General features: G+C 39.5%; 1 protein-coding gene and 1 long non-coding RNA gene across 3 annotated transcripts; one reads left to right on the top strand and one right to left on the bottom strand.

Annotated features, from left to right (window-relative positions):
• The first annotated feature begins 275 nt into the window (after positions 1-275).
• Positions 276-16,387, top strand: LOC111271738 (small subunit processome component 20 homolog). Its single transcript, XM_022852712.2, has 23 exons — positions 276-494; positions 1,014-1,224; positions 1,814-2,039; positions 2,476-2,875; positions 3,198-3,395; positions 3,614-3,757; positions 4,083-5,640; positions 5,744-5,925; positions 6,103-6,380; positions 6,610-8,059; positions 8,217-8,843; positions 9,173-9,408; positions 10,179-10,587; positions 10,886-11,061; positions 11,252-11,401; positions 11,780-12,017; positions 12,298-12,484; positions 12,705-12,913; positions 13,077-13,397; positions 13,708-14,151; positions 14,498-14,746; positions 15,008-15,128; positions 15,355-16,387. The coding sequence occupies exons 1-23, from the start codon at positions 468-470 to the stop codon at positions 15,675-15,677; spliced, it is 8,364 nt and encodes a 2,787-aa protein (XP_022708447.1). The 5' UTR covers positions 276-467; the 3' UTR covers positions 15,678-16,387.
• LOC111271739 (uncharacterized) lies at positions 11,873-17,676 on the bottom strand. 2 transcript variants are annotated; one of them, XR_002687070.1, is made up of 4 exons: positions 16,869-17,676; positions 12,654-12,681; positions 12,369-12,471; positions 11,873-11,960 (listed from the first exon to the last, which is right to left on the bottom strand). It is a non-coding gene; the product is annotated as an uncharacterized LOC111271739 (long non-coding RNA). The 2 variants fall into 2 exon arrangements; XR_002687071.2 differs by lacking the exons at positions 11,873-11,960; positions 16,869-17,676 and adding an exon at positions 11,989-12,116 and having other exon boundaries at positions 12,654-12,742.

Below are 17,676 nucleotides of genomic sequence, written 5' to 3'. Positions count from 1 at the left end.
GCTAAAAGCAGCACTTACTAAATATATTGACAAATAATTAGTCTGTATAAACAACTTTTTTTCCTAAAACAAGTAAGGGGCATCATATTACATATTTAAACTAATAGATTTTGCAACGTCTGACGACAAGCTGGGCGGTGTAAATATCAAGCAGACGTATGCGACCAATTTGGCGCCATGCTTTCAAACTGCTCGAAGGCATCTTCGGGAGAGGAGACGTTGTTATCGTTGGAGAGTACGCGGGATGGTTACACGCGGTTACTCGCGTTCGGGTATTCCTCGGAGAGTCTGCTCCAAAGAAAATGGATATATTCTAAAACGTGAATACAAATGACTATTCTATTTCCGCATAGCGTAGAATCCGGGTTCAGAAATTGTGACCGTGTTAAACGTAAGGGTACCTAGCGCTGAACCTGCGAAGTCTACTGTAGCCTTTTCGAGTGTCAGCAAATTAAGGAAAACTGATCATGGGTCGTGAGGAACTCCGGTTCAGGGTTTGTGTATACATTATTTTAATTTGATTTTGCCATTTAATGAACTAAATAATTTACTTGGCTAAATATATTGACCGCAATACGTCAGCAGTAATTAATTATGACCCTAGTGACTGATTCTTGCGTATTGTCTAAAGTACGGATCTCTTATTCGTCTAACAAGTTCTGATGAGAGTAATAGTCCTTATCGATCACGTGAACTGATAACTTCCTTAAAAGATATTTTTATGTGTTCAAGTGATATCCGCAGCAGAATTTGTAATGAATATAATTAATTTTAATAAATTATTATTTTCAATTAGCCATATTGACACTCTGCATGTACCAATATTTATTCATAGCTGAGTATGCTGGAGTGCATACGTTAGAGTACCTGAAAGTTCTATTAGTTATCAATTTATATTGCGAAAAAGGCCAATTAGCAATTAAATTTAATCATACGTTCGATCATGTAATCTATTTAAAATTGAATCTACAAAAGGAGATCCAAACTAAAGTTTTTGTAAAATCATTTTTCAGTCATTTTCGGAACGTGTAGCATCCATTAGTATCGATGTTATTCACCGCATTAATCGGGATCAACAATATATTGTCGGCGCTACGGAAACACACTTTAAGGCTTCTCTCGACAAATGGCTCGAGCTAAACTGCACACAAAAGTTTACTGAGCTGGTAAATTTTGTTGGACCAGACGTCTACTCATTACCTCACCTTCTGCATGCCAAGGATGGTATGTAATGTTATTATTAGTCATTCATAGAATTCCTAAGGTTAGATATTAGATTTGCTGCACAAGACTAATAAGTCAGTTATGTGAGAAACAAACTATATTCAATGTTTTAGAAAGTAAATTTGTGTTTTTTTTTTCTATAAATGCCTATATATTATATACTGTTAATATGTGCTTTAAAAGGTCATAGGTATATATCCTAGAAGACATCAAATTTTCTCCAAGCTTTCTATATGTTTGTGCACTCTGCGAATATATTGAATATCAAATATTTTCAAATGACTGGTTATTAGTCTCCCGTTTCGAACATGGAATGGGAACCGGAACATTACCCAGGCAGCTTGAATTTTAAGTAATGAGTTTGGTATTGGTTGAAGTTAAAAGTAGTAAAAAAAGTTTCCTGTTGATCAGAGTAGGATCACTCCTACTTTATTACCTATTATTTATATATATATATATATATATAATACGTGGTATCTAATAGCAAAAACTAATATTTGACTATTTTTAATCTAACCTAAATTAATTTGCTAAATTTTCGGGCAAAGGATTATTTTTAACCTTTCTTTTTTTAAATTTGCCCTTGCAGGGATTTTTAAAGTCCTGCAACAACAGCTGGGAGAAGAAAAGTCACCCTCCCTCGAGGCCAACTTAGAACTAGTGGTCGCACTGGCAAGAGACCTTCAAGATCAATTTTATCCAGAATTTGCAACATTTTTCACAGTTATTACGTCAACTCACCTTCAACAAAGAGATGCCGATGTGCTCGAAAAGGTGTTCACTTGTCTAGCCTATCTTTTCAAATTCCAATGGCGGTAAGTACACAAAATCGTGATTACTGTTATATTAGCATCTTGTCTAATTTTGGTCAATTTTTCGTGTTTATGGGATTATTTCAACCTTTTTTGTCTACTACATTGTTGTTCTTTGAAGAAATAGGTTGACATTTACACCACCGATATTGAGTAGCAGAGAACTGAAGACTACAGAAATTAATCTCCTGAATGCATGGATTATTTGTGATTTTTCGACTGGACTTATTGAGCACACCACAAATCGTGTGCATCTTTTTTTTTCTTGTATGGTTATGTTGCATATAAATATGTAAAAACCTGACAGTTTACCTAATTTACAGAGATCTCTCGTCGCGGCGTGGTAAACACTTTTGTATACGAATAAATGTACTTAAACTGATACTACGAAGAGCACAAGCTTATCTAGGCGAAACTGCCTTTCGGTCTTTCTGCACAGGTTTATGGTAGAGGATATTGAATCCGTGTTCGACCTTTACAAACCACTGCTTTCGGAACGGCACCAGGATCATACTAAAGCGTTCGCAGCCGAAAGCTTCGCTTTTCTATTGCGTAAGGTAGCTGATAAAAAATATCTATTGAATATCATCTTTGGTCATGCAGATCGGGACTCAAGCTTGGCCCGGGGCTTGGGTGTCCTCTTCTTTGAAGTGTTAAAGGGTGTCAAGACACGAGTTCATTCTTGTGCTGAGCAGATGTTCCCCCTAATCATGCAGAGGCTAGCTCATCGAAGCGGTGATTCGACAGATACACGACTCATTGTTATCCGGACTATGTTGGAGCTACTTTGCAACCACCTTACGCCGGACTATAGCCAGTTTTTATGGAAGACCCTAAAGGTAAAAATCTGTACGTCTAAATAACGCAGTACAGAACTACAATCATTCATTTATTTAGTGTATGTGCATACTTATTGTTTTACCGAGTTTTTTCAGTAACAGCGAAGGATGATCGATGTGGATTTCGGGTGAGCGAAATAAAAACAAAAAAAAACGTGCATCGACTGTAGTGTTGTTTCCTTTACGTTTCCTGCCTGTATTTTTATCAATTGTCATTAATTGGTTAGACCCAGGTGATATGTCTAAGAAAACAACTAAATTAATGAGTAAGTGCCGTATTTTTGTATCTGATATTCGGTCGTAACAATTAAATATATTACAGGAATGTCTCCTGTCTTCGGGCGATTTAACTCCGTCACATTTTGCAGCACTTTGCCAGTGCTATGGAGAGGTCATTTCATTTAAAGACGGCAAATTAGCGAGCCTTAATCCTGACGATATATGCAATACATTTGCGAAGGCGTTCTCTCAATGTCCGGAGGAAGCGTTCCCGCATTTGCTTGATGCAAGTGCTCTTGCAGTAAGCCTTATATAATAAAATTTAAATAAGAATATATCAATTCGTACTGTTACGTTGGTTGTATGGCTTTTACAGGTAGAAAGATAAGCAGAGTTGAGTGCAAATCTTTGGCATAGAGTCTGAGGTTCTTAAAATGTATGAGTACTTTTTCTAATCGATTGTTTATTCGTGTTTAGGGTTAGAGTCTTATATTCTTGCTTATATTGTTTTTTTTTTAGCTAACAGTTTGTGAGGAAAGAGGTGCCAAGGAGATTTTTGTATCGAACGTGCTGGAAGCTTTTAGTGTATCAGAGCAAATCGTTGAAGAGGATGCTCTGTTAAAGTTTATGGACAACCTGGCGAAGCTCAACTGCTTTCATGAGGTATCTTAAGTGCCTTCTTTAGCTGGCGTTAGTACGTTTGGTACACTAGCACATCAAATGGAAGCCTTTATAATCGTTGATTTGTCTTAGCTAAATTATTATTAATTACTATTATTTTACTATCTTTTATACAAACACATGGTTCTTAGACGCATACAACATAGTTTATTTAATTTGGTGATTATTGTTCAAAGTTTTACTTTGTATAATTATGCAAATGGTAGAGAGTCAGTCTGGTTAATCGGAAGTTGACTTGTTTATCCTGTTCTGTTGATCAGAGCTATAGCGTAAATTTTGCGTATACTTGCCTGCGTATATATTTCAGACGGTTGTACCAATATTATGGAAGTACAGCGAGCAACAAGAAGGAAGAAGGGCCTTGCGTCTTCTTTCAAAATTGGAATCTTTGGCAGGAATGAAGATTCACTGTGCAGCAAGCCTTGTGGAGTGGAAACCCCTTGTGTGCTTACAAAGAATCGAACGGTCTTCATTGTCCGACTACCTGTTCGCTACGTTGACTTTGACAAAAGAAAATGTCGAAAATATTGAACATCTGGAATGCTTCTGGGAGTCGTGCTGCCTAGTGCGTCATTTGCAATCTCTGTGGGACTCCACCAAAGTTGTGGAGCAGCTTCAAAAAGCTTTGAGGGTTTTGATTAAGCGACGCACTATGGATCTGCTTCAGTTGGCTTGCATCCAGGAATGCGTCCGAAGTCTAGTAGTCCTCAAAGTAAGTGTCGACCCTAAGTGTTTGATGTTGGTGCTACGTAAATACAAGGATCCATTCATCTTGAGATCGATGGATTTGGCTGTCTACAGTACCACCGAGAAAGACTCTCATCTTCAAACTGAGCTCTTCAGTGAACTTTGGTGGCTCCTAACCTCTCCTTACGCAATTGTGCGATTCCTTGCGCTCCGAATTTTATCTCAGTTTGAACCGCCCGAAAAGAAGATTCCAAAAGGGAAGTTTGCTGTTTGCCGTTATATGTTAGCTCTTGAAGGAATCGCAGTAACCGTGCAAGAGTTCAAGAATAGGAACAACCTTATGGAAAAGTTGAGATTTGAGACAGTCCTTAGGAACGCTGTGGACCCGACACTACATCGATTTACTTTGGCTTTTTTATTCGGCCAACTCCACATTAGTTTTAGCCAATTGTGGTCGACTGTTAAAAAACTTATTGCCACTTATATGGATTACGAGAAATTCTGGGAGGTTATGAACCGTCAGTTTGACGAGACTACCAAAGCTATTCAAACGCAAGAACACTTCATCGGTCCGCCGATATCTAATGAGATCATGGATACTACCCTTGTGGATCTTCTCACAGTCAAGGAAACTTATGAAAATGTCGATTATGATCTACACCGAGTGCTTCTTTGGAATGTGGTTGAACAGGTAACCGACGCTGCCATAGTCAGTGATGTACCGTACAAATATTTTTTGAACCTGTTTGAAGAGGAGTTCCGGCCACGTTCGGAGTTTATCGCCAGTGAGCGTGTCCTAAAGGAACACTTGCTAAGTGACAACGAGAATGATATGGATGTCAAAATGGACGAAGATGGCGCAATTATAATTGATGATAGTGATGTAGAGGATGACAATGTCCGGCCTGAAGGTAACACAAGCATAATGAACGATACTGATACGAGGAAATCGACTAACGCGCCGAAGTATGGTATAAGGTCTAAAGAAGCTAAAGCAATTACGCCAGGAAGAAAATGTGTCGCAAGTTTGAAGGCCGCTTTAACCGCTTTGGCTCATTCAGAGCTCAAACAATTAGAGCAAAGCAAACGTGAAGAATTTGAGGAACGGTTCGGGGATCTGCTTATGTATCCGGAAGCTGCGATACAAAAACTGGCCTTAGAATGTCTGTTAGCATGTGGTAAGTAATGCTAATATAGACTTCGTAAAGTAGTTAGAAAATGCTGCCAAAGTCCTGTAGGAAATATTAATTATCTTGATATGGTTTTATTTTATTTCCACAGGAGTCAGCGTGTTGCACTGTTGTAAAGAGAATTTGATGAAACTTCTCGATGACAAAGAATGGATGAACGTGCTTAACGAAAGTTTTTTGGCTAATGACACGAGTTCTGTTCAGCGTAAAAATGAAGCGGGTCGAGAAAAAACTAAGCAAATGCAACGCTTGCCCGATAAACAGAGAAAAAAGGTTAGTTTACACACGAAATGCGATCTATAGTTTTCGAATATGAAGAACCTTAAGGGTAGAATACGATATTTGGTGGGTGGAATTTGTGAGGTTTGTGTATCCTATACCATTCAGTCTGGTATTTGTGCAGGCCTATGAAATATTTTCACGGTTTTAGTCTAGGTCGATTAATTGCAGGTATTGCCGTACGTAATGCGTTTACTCTTTGGAAGGATGCTGACAAAAAAAACGGGACATCGCTCGAAGTCGCGAGTAGCGTCGAAGCACGCTGCTGTGTTGCGTTTTTTAGCTAGCTCTCGGGAGTCAGATCTCATCTATTTTATCGAACTAATTCTACTACCGTTACGAAGGTACAACATTAGTGTAGATGACGACGACGGCGTCTCAACGGAACGCCTTCTTGAGAATGTGTCATTTGATCCCGAAAACGCCGTGCCTGTGAGACGCATCAGACAGTGAGTGAGCCACCAAACACCAGATAGTGCAGGGTTGGAGTGTCCTATGTAGGTTTACTGAGTATGATCCGATAAATGCCAAAATTATCGTGATAAATAAAATAACGCTGTAAAGACTAACGTAATAGAATATTAAACATATGGATGAACTGATAGCATTTAATGAGGGAAAAATGGTAGTGTGCGTTGTTTTGTAACATTCCGATACTAACTGTTCTGTGGCTTGCAGGGTCCTTAACAATATTCGCCATGTTTTGAACCATATGAGTGGTGTCCTGCCGACTTTTCTACCTCTTCTGCTTCGATCTGTGTTGTTGCTACTGCGCTATTCGAATCTTGTTACACAGAGAGCCGGCGACATCAACCGTCTTTACTCGCAGTCCATCAAAAGAGCACGTATGCTCTGCGTAGACATCGTTTATCATTATTTCACTCAGCTGGATCGGTTCGCGATGAAACTGAATGATGTGCATTTATTCTTTGAGCTTTATGTTTGGCGTACACTACAGGAGCTCGTGCGCTTTCCAGGTGATCCATCGGCTCGCGTATTCCGATTGTTTTTATGCTTTGCGCAGAAGGAAAATCTTCAGTTCTTACTTGGTCTCAAGAGTCGCGATGATCCAACTCGAACAATAATGTCAGATCTGATGACTATTCTGGGTACATCATCAGCGCATCCGGATGTGGTCAAGTCAATTAGAGACGTCATCAAATATCTTCTATCGGACGTGGCGCCCGATGAAACAGTGGCCAGAATAATTTATTCGTTAGAAGATGTCGATTTGCATGATAACACGGAACCGTCAACTGGGTTCCGTATCGCGCTGCCATACACATTCGTTATTATATCCCGTTCTTTTGAGCAGATGAAAGAGTATGATAGACCCATGCATCCAGTTGATCGGTTTATCCTTTTCAAGTTAAGCAAGTACAACACCGATCCGGCATTAGCTAGCAACATGCTGGTACTTCTTGCATCAATGCTTCATAAGAAAAGTCGAGCTAAGAAAAACGAGGATGACACCTTTGAATACGAAACACTGTGCATAATTAAGAACCTCATAGTGGCAGCCGATTCGGTTGCAGATATCTACTTGTCACTCTGTAGAATGTGGGCCATCGTGGAAGGCAGGAATAGTCGAAACGTCCTCCTGAGTGTGTTCCAGATGCTCAGTACGAAGATGTCCGGAATTGATGCCAAAGTATGCGATATACTTGGGAAACTTAACTCGTGGGACGCAAGACTAACCGAAGAACCGGCCTATTTGCAGAGAATCAAAGGATTTCGAGAGCTCGTAGCCTTGACTGAGGCCATGAAAATACCAGAGGTGCAGACGGCGCTTCCTCTCATACACAGCTGCATTTATACATCGCTTAGAAGCAGCGACCTTTCACTGAGAGACGCCGCAACGTATGCGCTTTTTAAGCTTATTACTTTCTGCCACGATGTTCTAGGTGAAGGCCATGAGGTATTTTTTAAGACTTGCGTCGAACAGGAGATATACGGAAGTATCAAAAAAGGTTTTCGAAGCAACGAGGAGACAACGCGCCATGAATGTGTCAAAATCCTTACACATATACTGAACACCTGTGGAAAGCGTGCGTTGTTCAAAGAACTTAAGAGCTTCCAGGACACGGAAAAGGAAAAAGATTTCTTTGAATGCATCGTTCACATTCAGGTTGGTAAAGATTTATATCGAGCTAATTAAACGCGTGTTTTACATTCGGTACGGTTACATTTAGTATAGCGTGTTTACTTCGCAGAGCCGAACGCTATGCTGAAACAATGCACCATATTTAATTTGATTCTATGCATGCGTTTATCACTCATTTTAGCTTCATCGACGCGCACGAGCACTCATTCGTCTTTCGACCGCTTTATCTGCAAGGCATATATCTGCCCGAAGTATTATGGACGTTTTCCTGCCTTTGACTGAATCATTCCTGTTGAAAGAAGAGTACGCCAAACAGAACATTGCCGAAGCTGCTATACAGAACTTGGGCTCGCTAGCTAGTAAGCTACCTTGGCGACAATATGCGCGTTTGCTTGAAAAGTACATTTTGCTATTATCCAATAAGGAACTATGCAGTGTCAGAGCTAACCAGAAATGTATTGTAAAGATAATTGTAACTTTGCTGGACGCGTTTCACTTCGATCTCAGTCAGTTGGTGTCGGTGTTTGAAGAAAATGCAACAACATCGACAACGAGCTCCCTGCCGCTTCGAGAGCGTTTAGCTCCACCAGACGCACCAATTTCACTCGACGCTGCGGTGGATCTAAACATGACTGAACAAGAAGAGGCCGCCGAAGAAATCAAGGAAGGCCTACCGACAGTTAACGAAAGTGGGACCTTGCCACCAGACGGAATGGTAACCGTCGTCGATGTCAAAGTGGGCAAAGAGATTCTACAGACTCTCAAGGATGTGTTGTTATGCAAATTGCAGTCAGCCATCACCAGAAAGGTCTGTCTGATTTACATTCTTGTTTCAATCGGAGTTGATGTGTTTTTTTTACGTAAAATTGAATTCGAATAGTAGGGTAAACTCAGAAGAAATACGTATTCGAAATATGAAATAGAAACATACTTTATTTATAATCACTCGCTAAAACACATTTAGTGCTTACAAAATAGGTTGTCTTTTTAACTTTGAATATCCTGTAGCAAAGGTAGAATTACTTAACGCTTAGTGTTTCACTGTGAACAATCAAGTCTGTACCTTTGGGTGTTAGTAACTGTTAAACGTAGATATTTATTTTTTCATTTTTTTTGTTCTATTCCTGCGACTATTAGGGCTACTACTCGACCGATGGCGCTGACGACGATAATGAAGAAAATGATGTCCTTCGAGTTTCGATTGCAGTGGGAGTCGTTAAGCTACTAAGTATCCTGCCAAGTAAAACGTTCCTACGAACAAACCTGTCGTCTGTGTTGCTTAAAGTTATTGTATTTTTGAAGTCACGTCTTTTGCCTGTAAGGGAGACGGCACGCAGCGCGCTTGTGAAAATAATCAATATTCTCGGACCCTGGTAAGTACCATTAAGTTGAAAAAAAGGTTCTATCGTTTTTTTTGCAACAAAAATTTCTCTTCTTTAATGTTATTGCTTTTTTTCTGATATACAAACAGACTTTAACTGCTCTATAAGCGTGATGTAACGGTATTCTGTTGACAACTTACTCTATTTTGTTGAAACCAACCGAAACAGTCTGGGACCTTTGCCTTATGTATGGTAGCCATATTATCGCTGGAAAAACTACTCAAAAGTAGTTTGCTAACCTAATCCAACAGACCTGGAGGATTCCTTCTGCTTTGACCGACTTTCTGAGCTTCATAATGGCTATGTGAAGGAAGACGGCCGACAAACGACTCGGGGATTAGCCAAAACGATCGGCTGCAGTTACAAGACTGTCGTCAATCATTTCAAGTGCCTTAGATTTACATGGAATTTAAAGCTTGAGTATTTCCTGAACTATCAAAATCCAATAAGAAATTACGGGTTGATAGTGCAACTTAGTGTCTGTCTAAGAATCGAGCCGGGAAAATTGTAAATGATGACAGGGGGATACATAATGGAATAACTTATTGCCACTGGAATACAAAATGTGACGTGTTTTATTATAAAAAGCACGGGAATTTTCTTACGAGGTAGTGTAAGAACAAATGCACATCTCAGATTAATAACAAGGTGATGTCGGGCTTAGGGGGACACACGAGTCATAAAACACTGCAGTGAAACCTTCCTTACACTTCTCGTCAAAGTTAGTAGACTAGCTTTGTAATATTTTTCTTTTATTTCAGCTATTTGAAATATGTGATCAGGGAGATGCGTTCATTGCTCAGCAGAGGTTTTCAACTGCACGTCTTAACGTTTACGGTACATGCCATCCTTGAAGCAGTTCGCTCCCAGATGCAGCCGGGTGATCTTGACGAATGTACTGATGATATTCTTGAAATTTGTCTAGAGGAGCAGTTTGGCGAGGTCGCTGATGAGAAGGATATCACGGGTATAACGGCTAAAACTGATGAGGCAAAACGAACGAAATCGCTAGACATGTTCCGCATTGTTGCTGCTGTAGTGTCTGAGGACCAACTACAACGACTGCTTGACGCCGTTGAGGTGAAACTTTTGGCAGGTCATAGTGCTCGTATAGTAAGCAAGTGTGAGAAGATTTTCGAACAGCTGACGTCCGGTCTTGAAACCAATAAGGTAATTAGTATATTTTGATACGATAAGTTCAAGTGATGTGGTAGGCGCTATGTTTGTGTAAACGAAATTATTAAGGATACTAGGTTTCTGATAGTTTTACTCAACAACTGATGGGATGGCACATATAACCGAGACTGCTTGATATTAGTACCTGCTATATTGTACTAGGTCAACTACGAGTCATTTGTCTTTGATCAGAACACAACAGATATCTGCTTCTCGGGCCAAAAATATATTGTGCTTCACATCGATTCGAGGAAGACCAAACTAACTCGTATCTTAATTCTGATACTTTCAGGGCTTGAGTAAAGTGACAATATTTATTTTTTGCTATAAGTTACTGAATGAAAATACCCATCGCCTTTTAATCACCGATCCAGTCCTTGCCAAGGAGCTTAAGGGTGAAACGGACAGCCAGCGGGGAATCGAGGATATAGACGACACGAATAGAGAAAGTACACTGCCCTATGAAAGGTAAATAATAATAATAATAAAAGGGGAACGTAACTCTAACTCATAGAGATGTTGTTACGGTATAAAAGCTCCTTTGACTGTGTCTTTAACTTTGATCACCACTCTTAGATTTGCATGTCTTGAACAAGTGTAGTTGTAGTAATCTCACTAATGTCGTAACTGTTACCACCTTCTTTCTTTTATCTTACAGGCCTGATGTCTTTCTCGTCCCAAAAGCGCCAGTACGTAGCCATGTTGGAACGTTGGTGTCGCATAAGGCAAACGTACATGTCCTCGTTGAGTCGGCTCTGAAATTACTTCGTGATATTTTGCGTAAGAATCGCGGGCAAGAAATGAACAAGTAAGTTAATAGTCTATTTTAGATAATTATAATACACTGTTAACATTTTTTTGCTAATTTTCTATATCAACTATACAAATGGAACATATTTTTTGATAATAAGATATTTATTATTGTGTTTTTTTAATTTTCATTGACGCTTCCTGCACACTCGCATTTATTGTAAACAATGTCATTGTCATTGTAAAATTATGCGTTAATTCTTAACTGTAAATATCAAATTATTATTAAGTGAAAACAGGAACTATCAACAATACTAATATCTAAGCAAAAGATTATACGTAAGGGAAACGTAGTCGTTTCAACAAAGACCCGTCTTATAGTCTTCGTTTTATATTTATCTACCTTTTCTCGTATGTCCTTTTGCCTGACCTTTAGACATTTAAACATGCTAGATCCGTTCGTGGCTCCTCTATGTCAACTGCAACGGTCTTCGTATGTTAAGGTAACGACACTGTCTATGATTGTCATTCAGCAACTCCTTCATTATCCGCTACCAGCTTTCCAAGCGCATCTTCACATAATTATCTCGACGGCCATGTCCATCATACATAAGTACCTTGGAACAACGCAACAGAGTGGACCCAACTACGAGATGCTCATCGCTGCATTCAAGGTATTATTTTTTAGTTCCAATTTATTACGATATGCCACGGTACTTTGATTGATACGGTTAGGTCAAGTTCAGACATAACTGTATATTGTCCTGTTTCTGCTAAATATAAAGAAAAACAAACAAAAAAATAACGCTTACACCAAACTTTCGAAAATATAGACAAGCAATATACTGCGAAATTTCAATAACTACTACTATAAAATTCGATCAGGCTTTTTATTAAATAGTGTATATCTATGAGATTTTCCGTTGTAACAACTAGGTGGTTAATGTATTTCAGACTGTTCGTACCATTTTGAACGAAGTCGAAACTGTGGAGCTGGACGAAGAGCAATATAAGATGCTGCTTACCTATATTGAGACGGATATTTGTGACGTCGAGCGACAGGGAGTTGCATTTTCACTTCTGGCCGCTGTCATTGACAAGGGCGTTAATCTCCCTGAGTTGCACAGTCTGATGAGAAAGGGTAAAAGTAAAAAACTTTCACTTTAATTTTAAAAAATATGCTGGACCCTGAACGTTCAACTGGGGAGAATTCAATGATGTTAGTTCGTTGTAAGTTTCCTAGTAATTTAGCCGTTAACCGAAATTCAGTAATTTCTTATAGGTTAAAATTGTAGATTCTCTACACCTACCTTAATTGTGCTGCGGTTTTTGTGCTTGCTGCAATTGTTTACACGATTTAGTGGCAGAAATGTCAATTCAGGAAGAGGTAACAGCTATACGTAATCAAGCAAGGACCCTGTATCAGAAGTATCTCTTCGACTATCCGATCGAGCCGAAACTACGTGAGAAATGTGTAGCCTTCTACCTTGGTCAACTTGAATACTCGGTGGAGGAGGGTCGCCAAAGCGCTGCTGAAATGGTCTATCAGATCATTAAGCTCTATCCTGAGGTAGTGGTCAGTCTACTTATCTAAACTGTACTACGTACATTGCCCGTTTAATTCGCTTCTTGTTATGAGATTATACTATATATATATATATATATATATATATATATATAATTTATTAGAATTTTTATCTTATTAGTAAGACCTACTTTTGATTCTATTGCAGAACCTCTTGGCGAAATCTGCTTTGTTCTTCTTTGTGCCATTATCAGCGAGTTTGGTAAATGATGGTTCGGTAATTATGCGGAAGATGTGTTATGGCTGCCTGAAGGCGTTCTTAGAAAAGCTTAATAATAATAGCCGAACATCGCTTTACGCGCTTGCTAAAAAATGGTTGCAAGACGTTTCAAAGGTACAAAAACAGTTTCTTGGTGCTCAAGTTATCGGCTGTTTCGCAGAGGTCGAAAAAGAACAATTTGCCATTCGAGTTGATGATTTAATGAACATATTCGTCAAGCTCGTAAAGGCGAAGGACGATGCTGATCAGGTAATTATATATATATATATATATATATATATATATATATATATGTAAGGGAGAGAGAGAAAAGGGGGAAGTAGGGAGGGAGAAACCTATCTATAAACCTCAATTTCAAACTGCTTTACTACTCAGCCTTTTTATTTTATCTCAAGAAATTTAAACCAAATGTATGTAATGTAACGACGATACATCCATCATAGCTTTTCAGTTAGAATCGAGGGAGCATATACTTGCTGTTTCCATGATATTCTGATCACACGTGAATTAGGAGCATAATGCACCTGTTATATTGCCTATCTGGTTATTCAAATTTCAGATAGACTGCGAAGTCGAGAACAATGAACGAGAGCAAGATCGTCTGGTGTACCTCATTTGGAACAGTACAATCAAGATCCTTTCGCATGTTCGCCTACTTGAGTCAGAAACTCCAGCACATCGTGCTATCTGTTCTTCCCTAATGTCATCCTGCCAGGCGCATCTACTTTACCCACATTCGTGGGTGAGGGTCGCCGCATCAAGGATATTTGGTTTACTATTCGCCAGGTACGAACCGCGGAAACTGGCGCAAACTATCTGTAAAGATGAAAAAAGCGGTAGCTCTAATAAACAGAGAGAGGCATTTTCCGGTGACTGGTTGCCTTGCGGAGGTCGGTCCCTTATCGACAAACTAGTCATATCCTTCTTAGAACAGTTCCAAAGCAGACAAGTACCAAACGACCTGCTTGATCAACTCGTCAAGAACTTGCTGTTTGTTGGGAAGGTTTGTATAGGATTTTTCTTTCTTTAGGTAATGCTTGCGAATGTGTGGTGGTAGAATATTCAAATCTAATATAATATAAACGGGATCAACTGGAAGGAACGGTACTTTTGTGTACATGATAAATAAATTGTCTTCTATCTCTTTTGTTTGCGTGTATTTTGTTTGAGTGATGATTCGAACGCAGATTCGACTATTTTTGCTGAATATACTTCAGAGTGCTCATATGATTGCCTACTTAGAAACGAGTGGTCATTGATGAAAGTGCCAATGAATTGATCTTCCGAACCGCGTAGACGCATAGCATTTGTACTAGTACGTAAAAGAATGACAACTTCTGTCCCTTCAGGTTCTTCTTTATCTAAGCCACGGAACATCCGAGAAGACAGATAGAAAGCTAGCAAAGGATGCTAGTGATAAAAATCAGAAAAAGGATGATGAGAGCACAGGTGAATTTGAATATGGCAGAGAGCAAACGGAAGGTGACAATAATCAATGCGGCCAAAGTGACCATCGCACCTTTGGCTGGTTTGTTTTCAAGATCGAGAAAGAGTTGCGGGTTTTAAGAGTGAACAACCGAACACCCAACTATGAAAAGGTAACACATAAAGCTATCATAAAATGAAACTGATGAGAATATATAATACCACGACTTCTTTTCCTGTCAAATAAGATCTAAATAGTTCACTGTAAGGTGAGAAATAGTCTTTAAGGCAACGTCTCCGAGACCGATATCTCCATTCAGTTTTTCACATACTAAGGCAAATTGCTCTCTTATCTTCTAGTGTTTCTGTACTACTCTAAATCTCCGTACCTATGTTGCGTATAAAACAACTTCAAATACATTGGCTCATTTTAGCGGACGTGTTTATACAAGCTTCTGGCGGCTCTCTCGCTTGAATGTCCACGAGAAGTCCTGCAGTGTTACAGCCACAATTTTCTTCGCCCACTGGTGCGTGATCTAGAATCCACCGCAAAAGGTAGGTTCAATTTGCTCCCCCGCATCCTTGCAGATTTATAAAATGCGCGTACGTTTCCCGTTATTGGAAGCTCCGATCAACAGACACGATTTTTTACCCCATAAAACCTAACAGATAATTATTCTTTTACATCTCAATGTTGCTACACGACCAAGCTGACAGAGCATGTGTATACACGAAAAGAAAAACGCGAAATATTACGTTAACACATAATTTGACCTTACAGATCAAGACTTTTATCAGCTCGTAAAGGACGCGTCACATGTAATTCGTCGTGAAATGGGTTTTGAACAATACCAAGAAGGTTATGCTCGCCAGTTAACCGAGCTGGCTCGTATTAAGGCGCATCGTAAACAAAGTAAAGCTGTTGAAAAAGTGCTTAACCCAGAAGTTAATCTTGAAAGAAAAGAACGACGTAAAAGGCTCGATAAGACGAACCGGAAACGGATGCTGGATGAGCGACGCGGTAAAATACAATATAAAAAGCCGAAGTACGAAGCCGACGAAATAGCCAGGGTAAATCGTGAAGCTGAAAACGGTAAATTCTAGCTTTCACCCTCTGCTAGAAGCTACGTGCAAGACCTGCAGAATGCCACGATCGTTTCAGTAGTTGATAATTTCGTTGTTTATTTTGTTATTGCTGGAGTTCGAAATTAGTTGGTAGTAAGTGTATTTTGTAGCAGTATGTAAAATTAATCACTTCTCATACGACCACCAGTGTACGCTCGTCATTAGGTAAATTACAACGTAGTTTATAATATACTACAACAGATCGAAATTGTCTATGTTTAGTTTTCTAATCGTTAACGTTATAATTACATCTATCCTATTTGGTTCCACGTTGCCAAGATGAGACTTTATCCATCGCCATTTCTTCCTAGAAAATACTGAAATAATTAGCTTCTAGATAGCAACAATTTCAGCAATAGTACTACGTCATTAAGCTTGTGTCGTGAGTGTAAAACCATTTTTAGCGCTGAAAAACGTTATTTACATGTTAACTGGACAAATTTCGAAAAAATCAGGTTAACTATCTCTTAAGTTTTCAAGATGTTCCTGACCATCATGACCAAGATGACAAAATCATCACGTTTGCAAATCAACATGCCATTTTTCCATCCGAGAATGTATGGGTCCTCTCGTAAATAAAAGCAGACCTGTTTGTGTGCACATATGCGTCGTTTGTACGTTTCATATTGTTTGTGTTTCATAAGCTCTGTTGTCAAATCTCTATTAAATAAAGTAGCCCGGCTCTCATTTTGGGCGGCTTTTCTGTTCACCCATATTAATTTGGCTAAAATTACACTTATTTAGGTGTATAGCAGATAAGTGATACAAATAGCTGATGCCTATAAAAAGTTGTGGCAACTGTGACGACATTTATGGTGATGCATTATTATTATGCACATTACTTACAGCACGAATCGTGTCTTAACCATATGTAATAAAAGAACAGTACTATATTTTACTCGCAGTTATCACACATTCTAAACTTTAAATATGTTGTTTTCCTCAACAAAATAAAAACATCTTTAAAGTGCACAGCATGCACTGTGAATTAGCCTGAGAAACAGGATGATGACAGCGGTTTCAGTTAGAGATTCAACTCATCAGCAGACACCGTCAGGACGATGAAGCAGAACGGCGTACAGCTTTTCTATACCGACAGACAAGCACGAATAAGCAAGCGATCAAGCGGCCGAAAATATTTAGCAATTTGTATTTTAACCTAAACAATACCGCTGGCTCCGCTGTGTCGGCAGCATTTAGTTCACCAGAACTGTCCTGTTGTTGTTAAGACTGCTGACGTTGGGGTAACCGTTTGTTGAATCACGCTGCATGTTGTTGCTATTACCGTTGCTGTTGTTGGGTTTCTAGTTCCACTTCGCGTGGGAGTGGCACATCGTTCTGTTATCGCCTTGAAGGTATTTACTCGGTTTGTGGCGGCGCCGTCGCCGCCGCCGCCGCCGCCAGCGGAGGCAACGGTAATAGAGGGGATCGACGAGCTCTATAGCTATACGATGCGACGTGTCTATTTCATCAAATGAATCTACGGGCAAACGTCGTCCAGATGGGCAATGGAGCAGGCGCCAAAGCGGTGGATTAGAACAAGCATGGAACACGAAAGGCTCGACCGACTGACAGTAGTCAGCTTATGAAAGAACGAAGACGAAGATGGCGACGTGACGACGATTGTGATATTCTTGGCCACCTTCGAAAAATACCCGCTTTCCCTGGGAATCGTCGGTCGGCCGAAAACAGACGAGCATGAAGGAAATAGAGAACAAACTGTTTGCATATAAGTGATAGATGAAAGAATCTACGTATGCCGAAATCAATCGTAACTTGACGACCGGTGCGAACTGACGGCTAGAAAGGTGGTCAAATTCTTTTTGCTCATGTTTTAAAATGACTGTTGTGGAATACCCGTCTAAATAATAGCGTCAGAAGCTGTTAAAAATTGTAAAACTTCCCGTTTCACGTACAGTCGGTTGTCCTTTACAGGTATCCATGAAACAGGCAAGACAAAATAAACGTCATATATAAT

This window comes from Varroa jacobsoni, unplaced genomic scaffold (assembly GCF_002532875.2).
Source record: "Varroa jacobsoni isolate VJ856 unplaced genomic scaffold, vjacob_1.0 contig00944, whole genome shotgun sequence".
Classification (NCBI taxonomy): domain Eukaryota; kingdom Metazoa; phylum Arthropoda; class Arachnida; order Mesostigmata; family Varroidae; genus Varroa; species Varroa jacobsoni.
This window is presented reverse-complemented; position numbering and strand designations above follow the sequence as displayed.

Excerpts from the sequence above, each read along its gene's own strand:
- LOC111271738 (XM_022852712.2), top strand. The coding sequence starts at position 468 with ATGGGTCGTGAGGAACTCCGGTTCAGG. Across the intron at positions 12,018-12,297 it reads TGCTCATCGCTGCATTCAAG|ACTGTTCGTACCATTTTGAA; the intron begins GTATTATTTTTT and ends AATGTATTTCAG. Across the intron at positions 12,914-13,076 it reads TCATTAAGCTCTATCCTGAG|AACCTCTTGGCGAAATCTGC; the intron begins GTAGTGGTCAGT and ends ATTCTATTGCAG.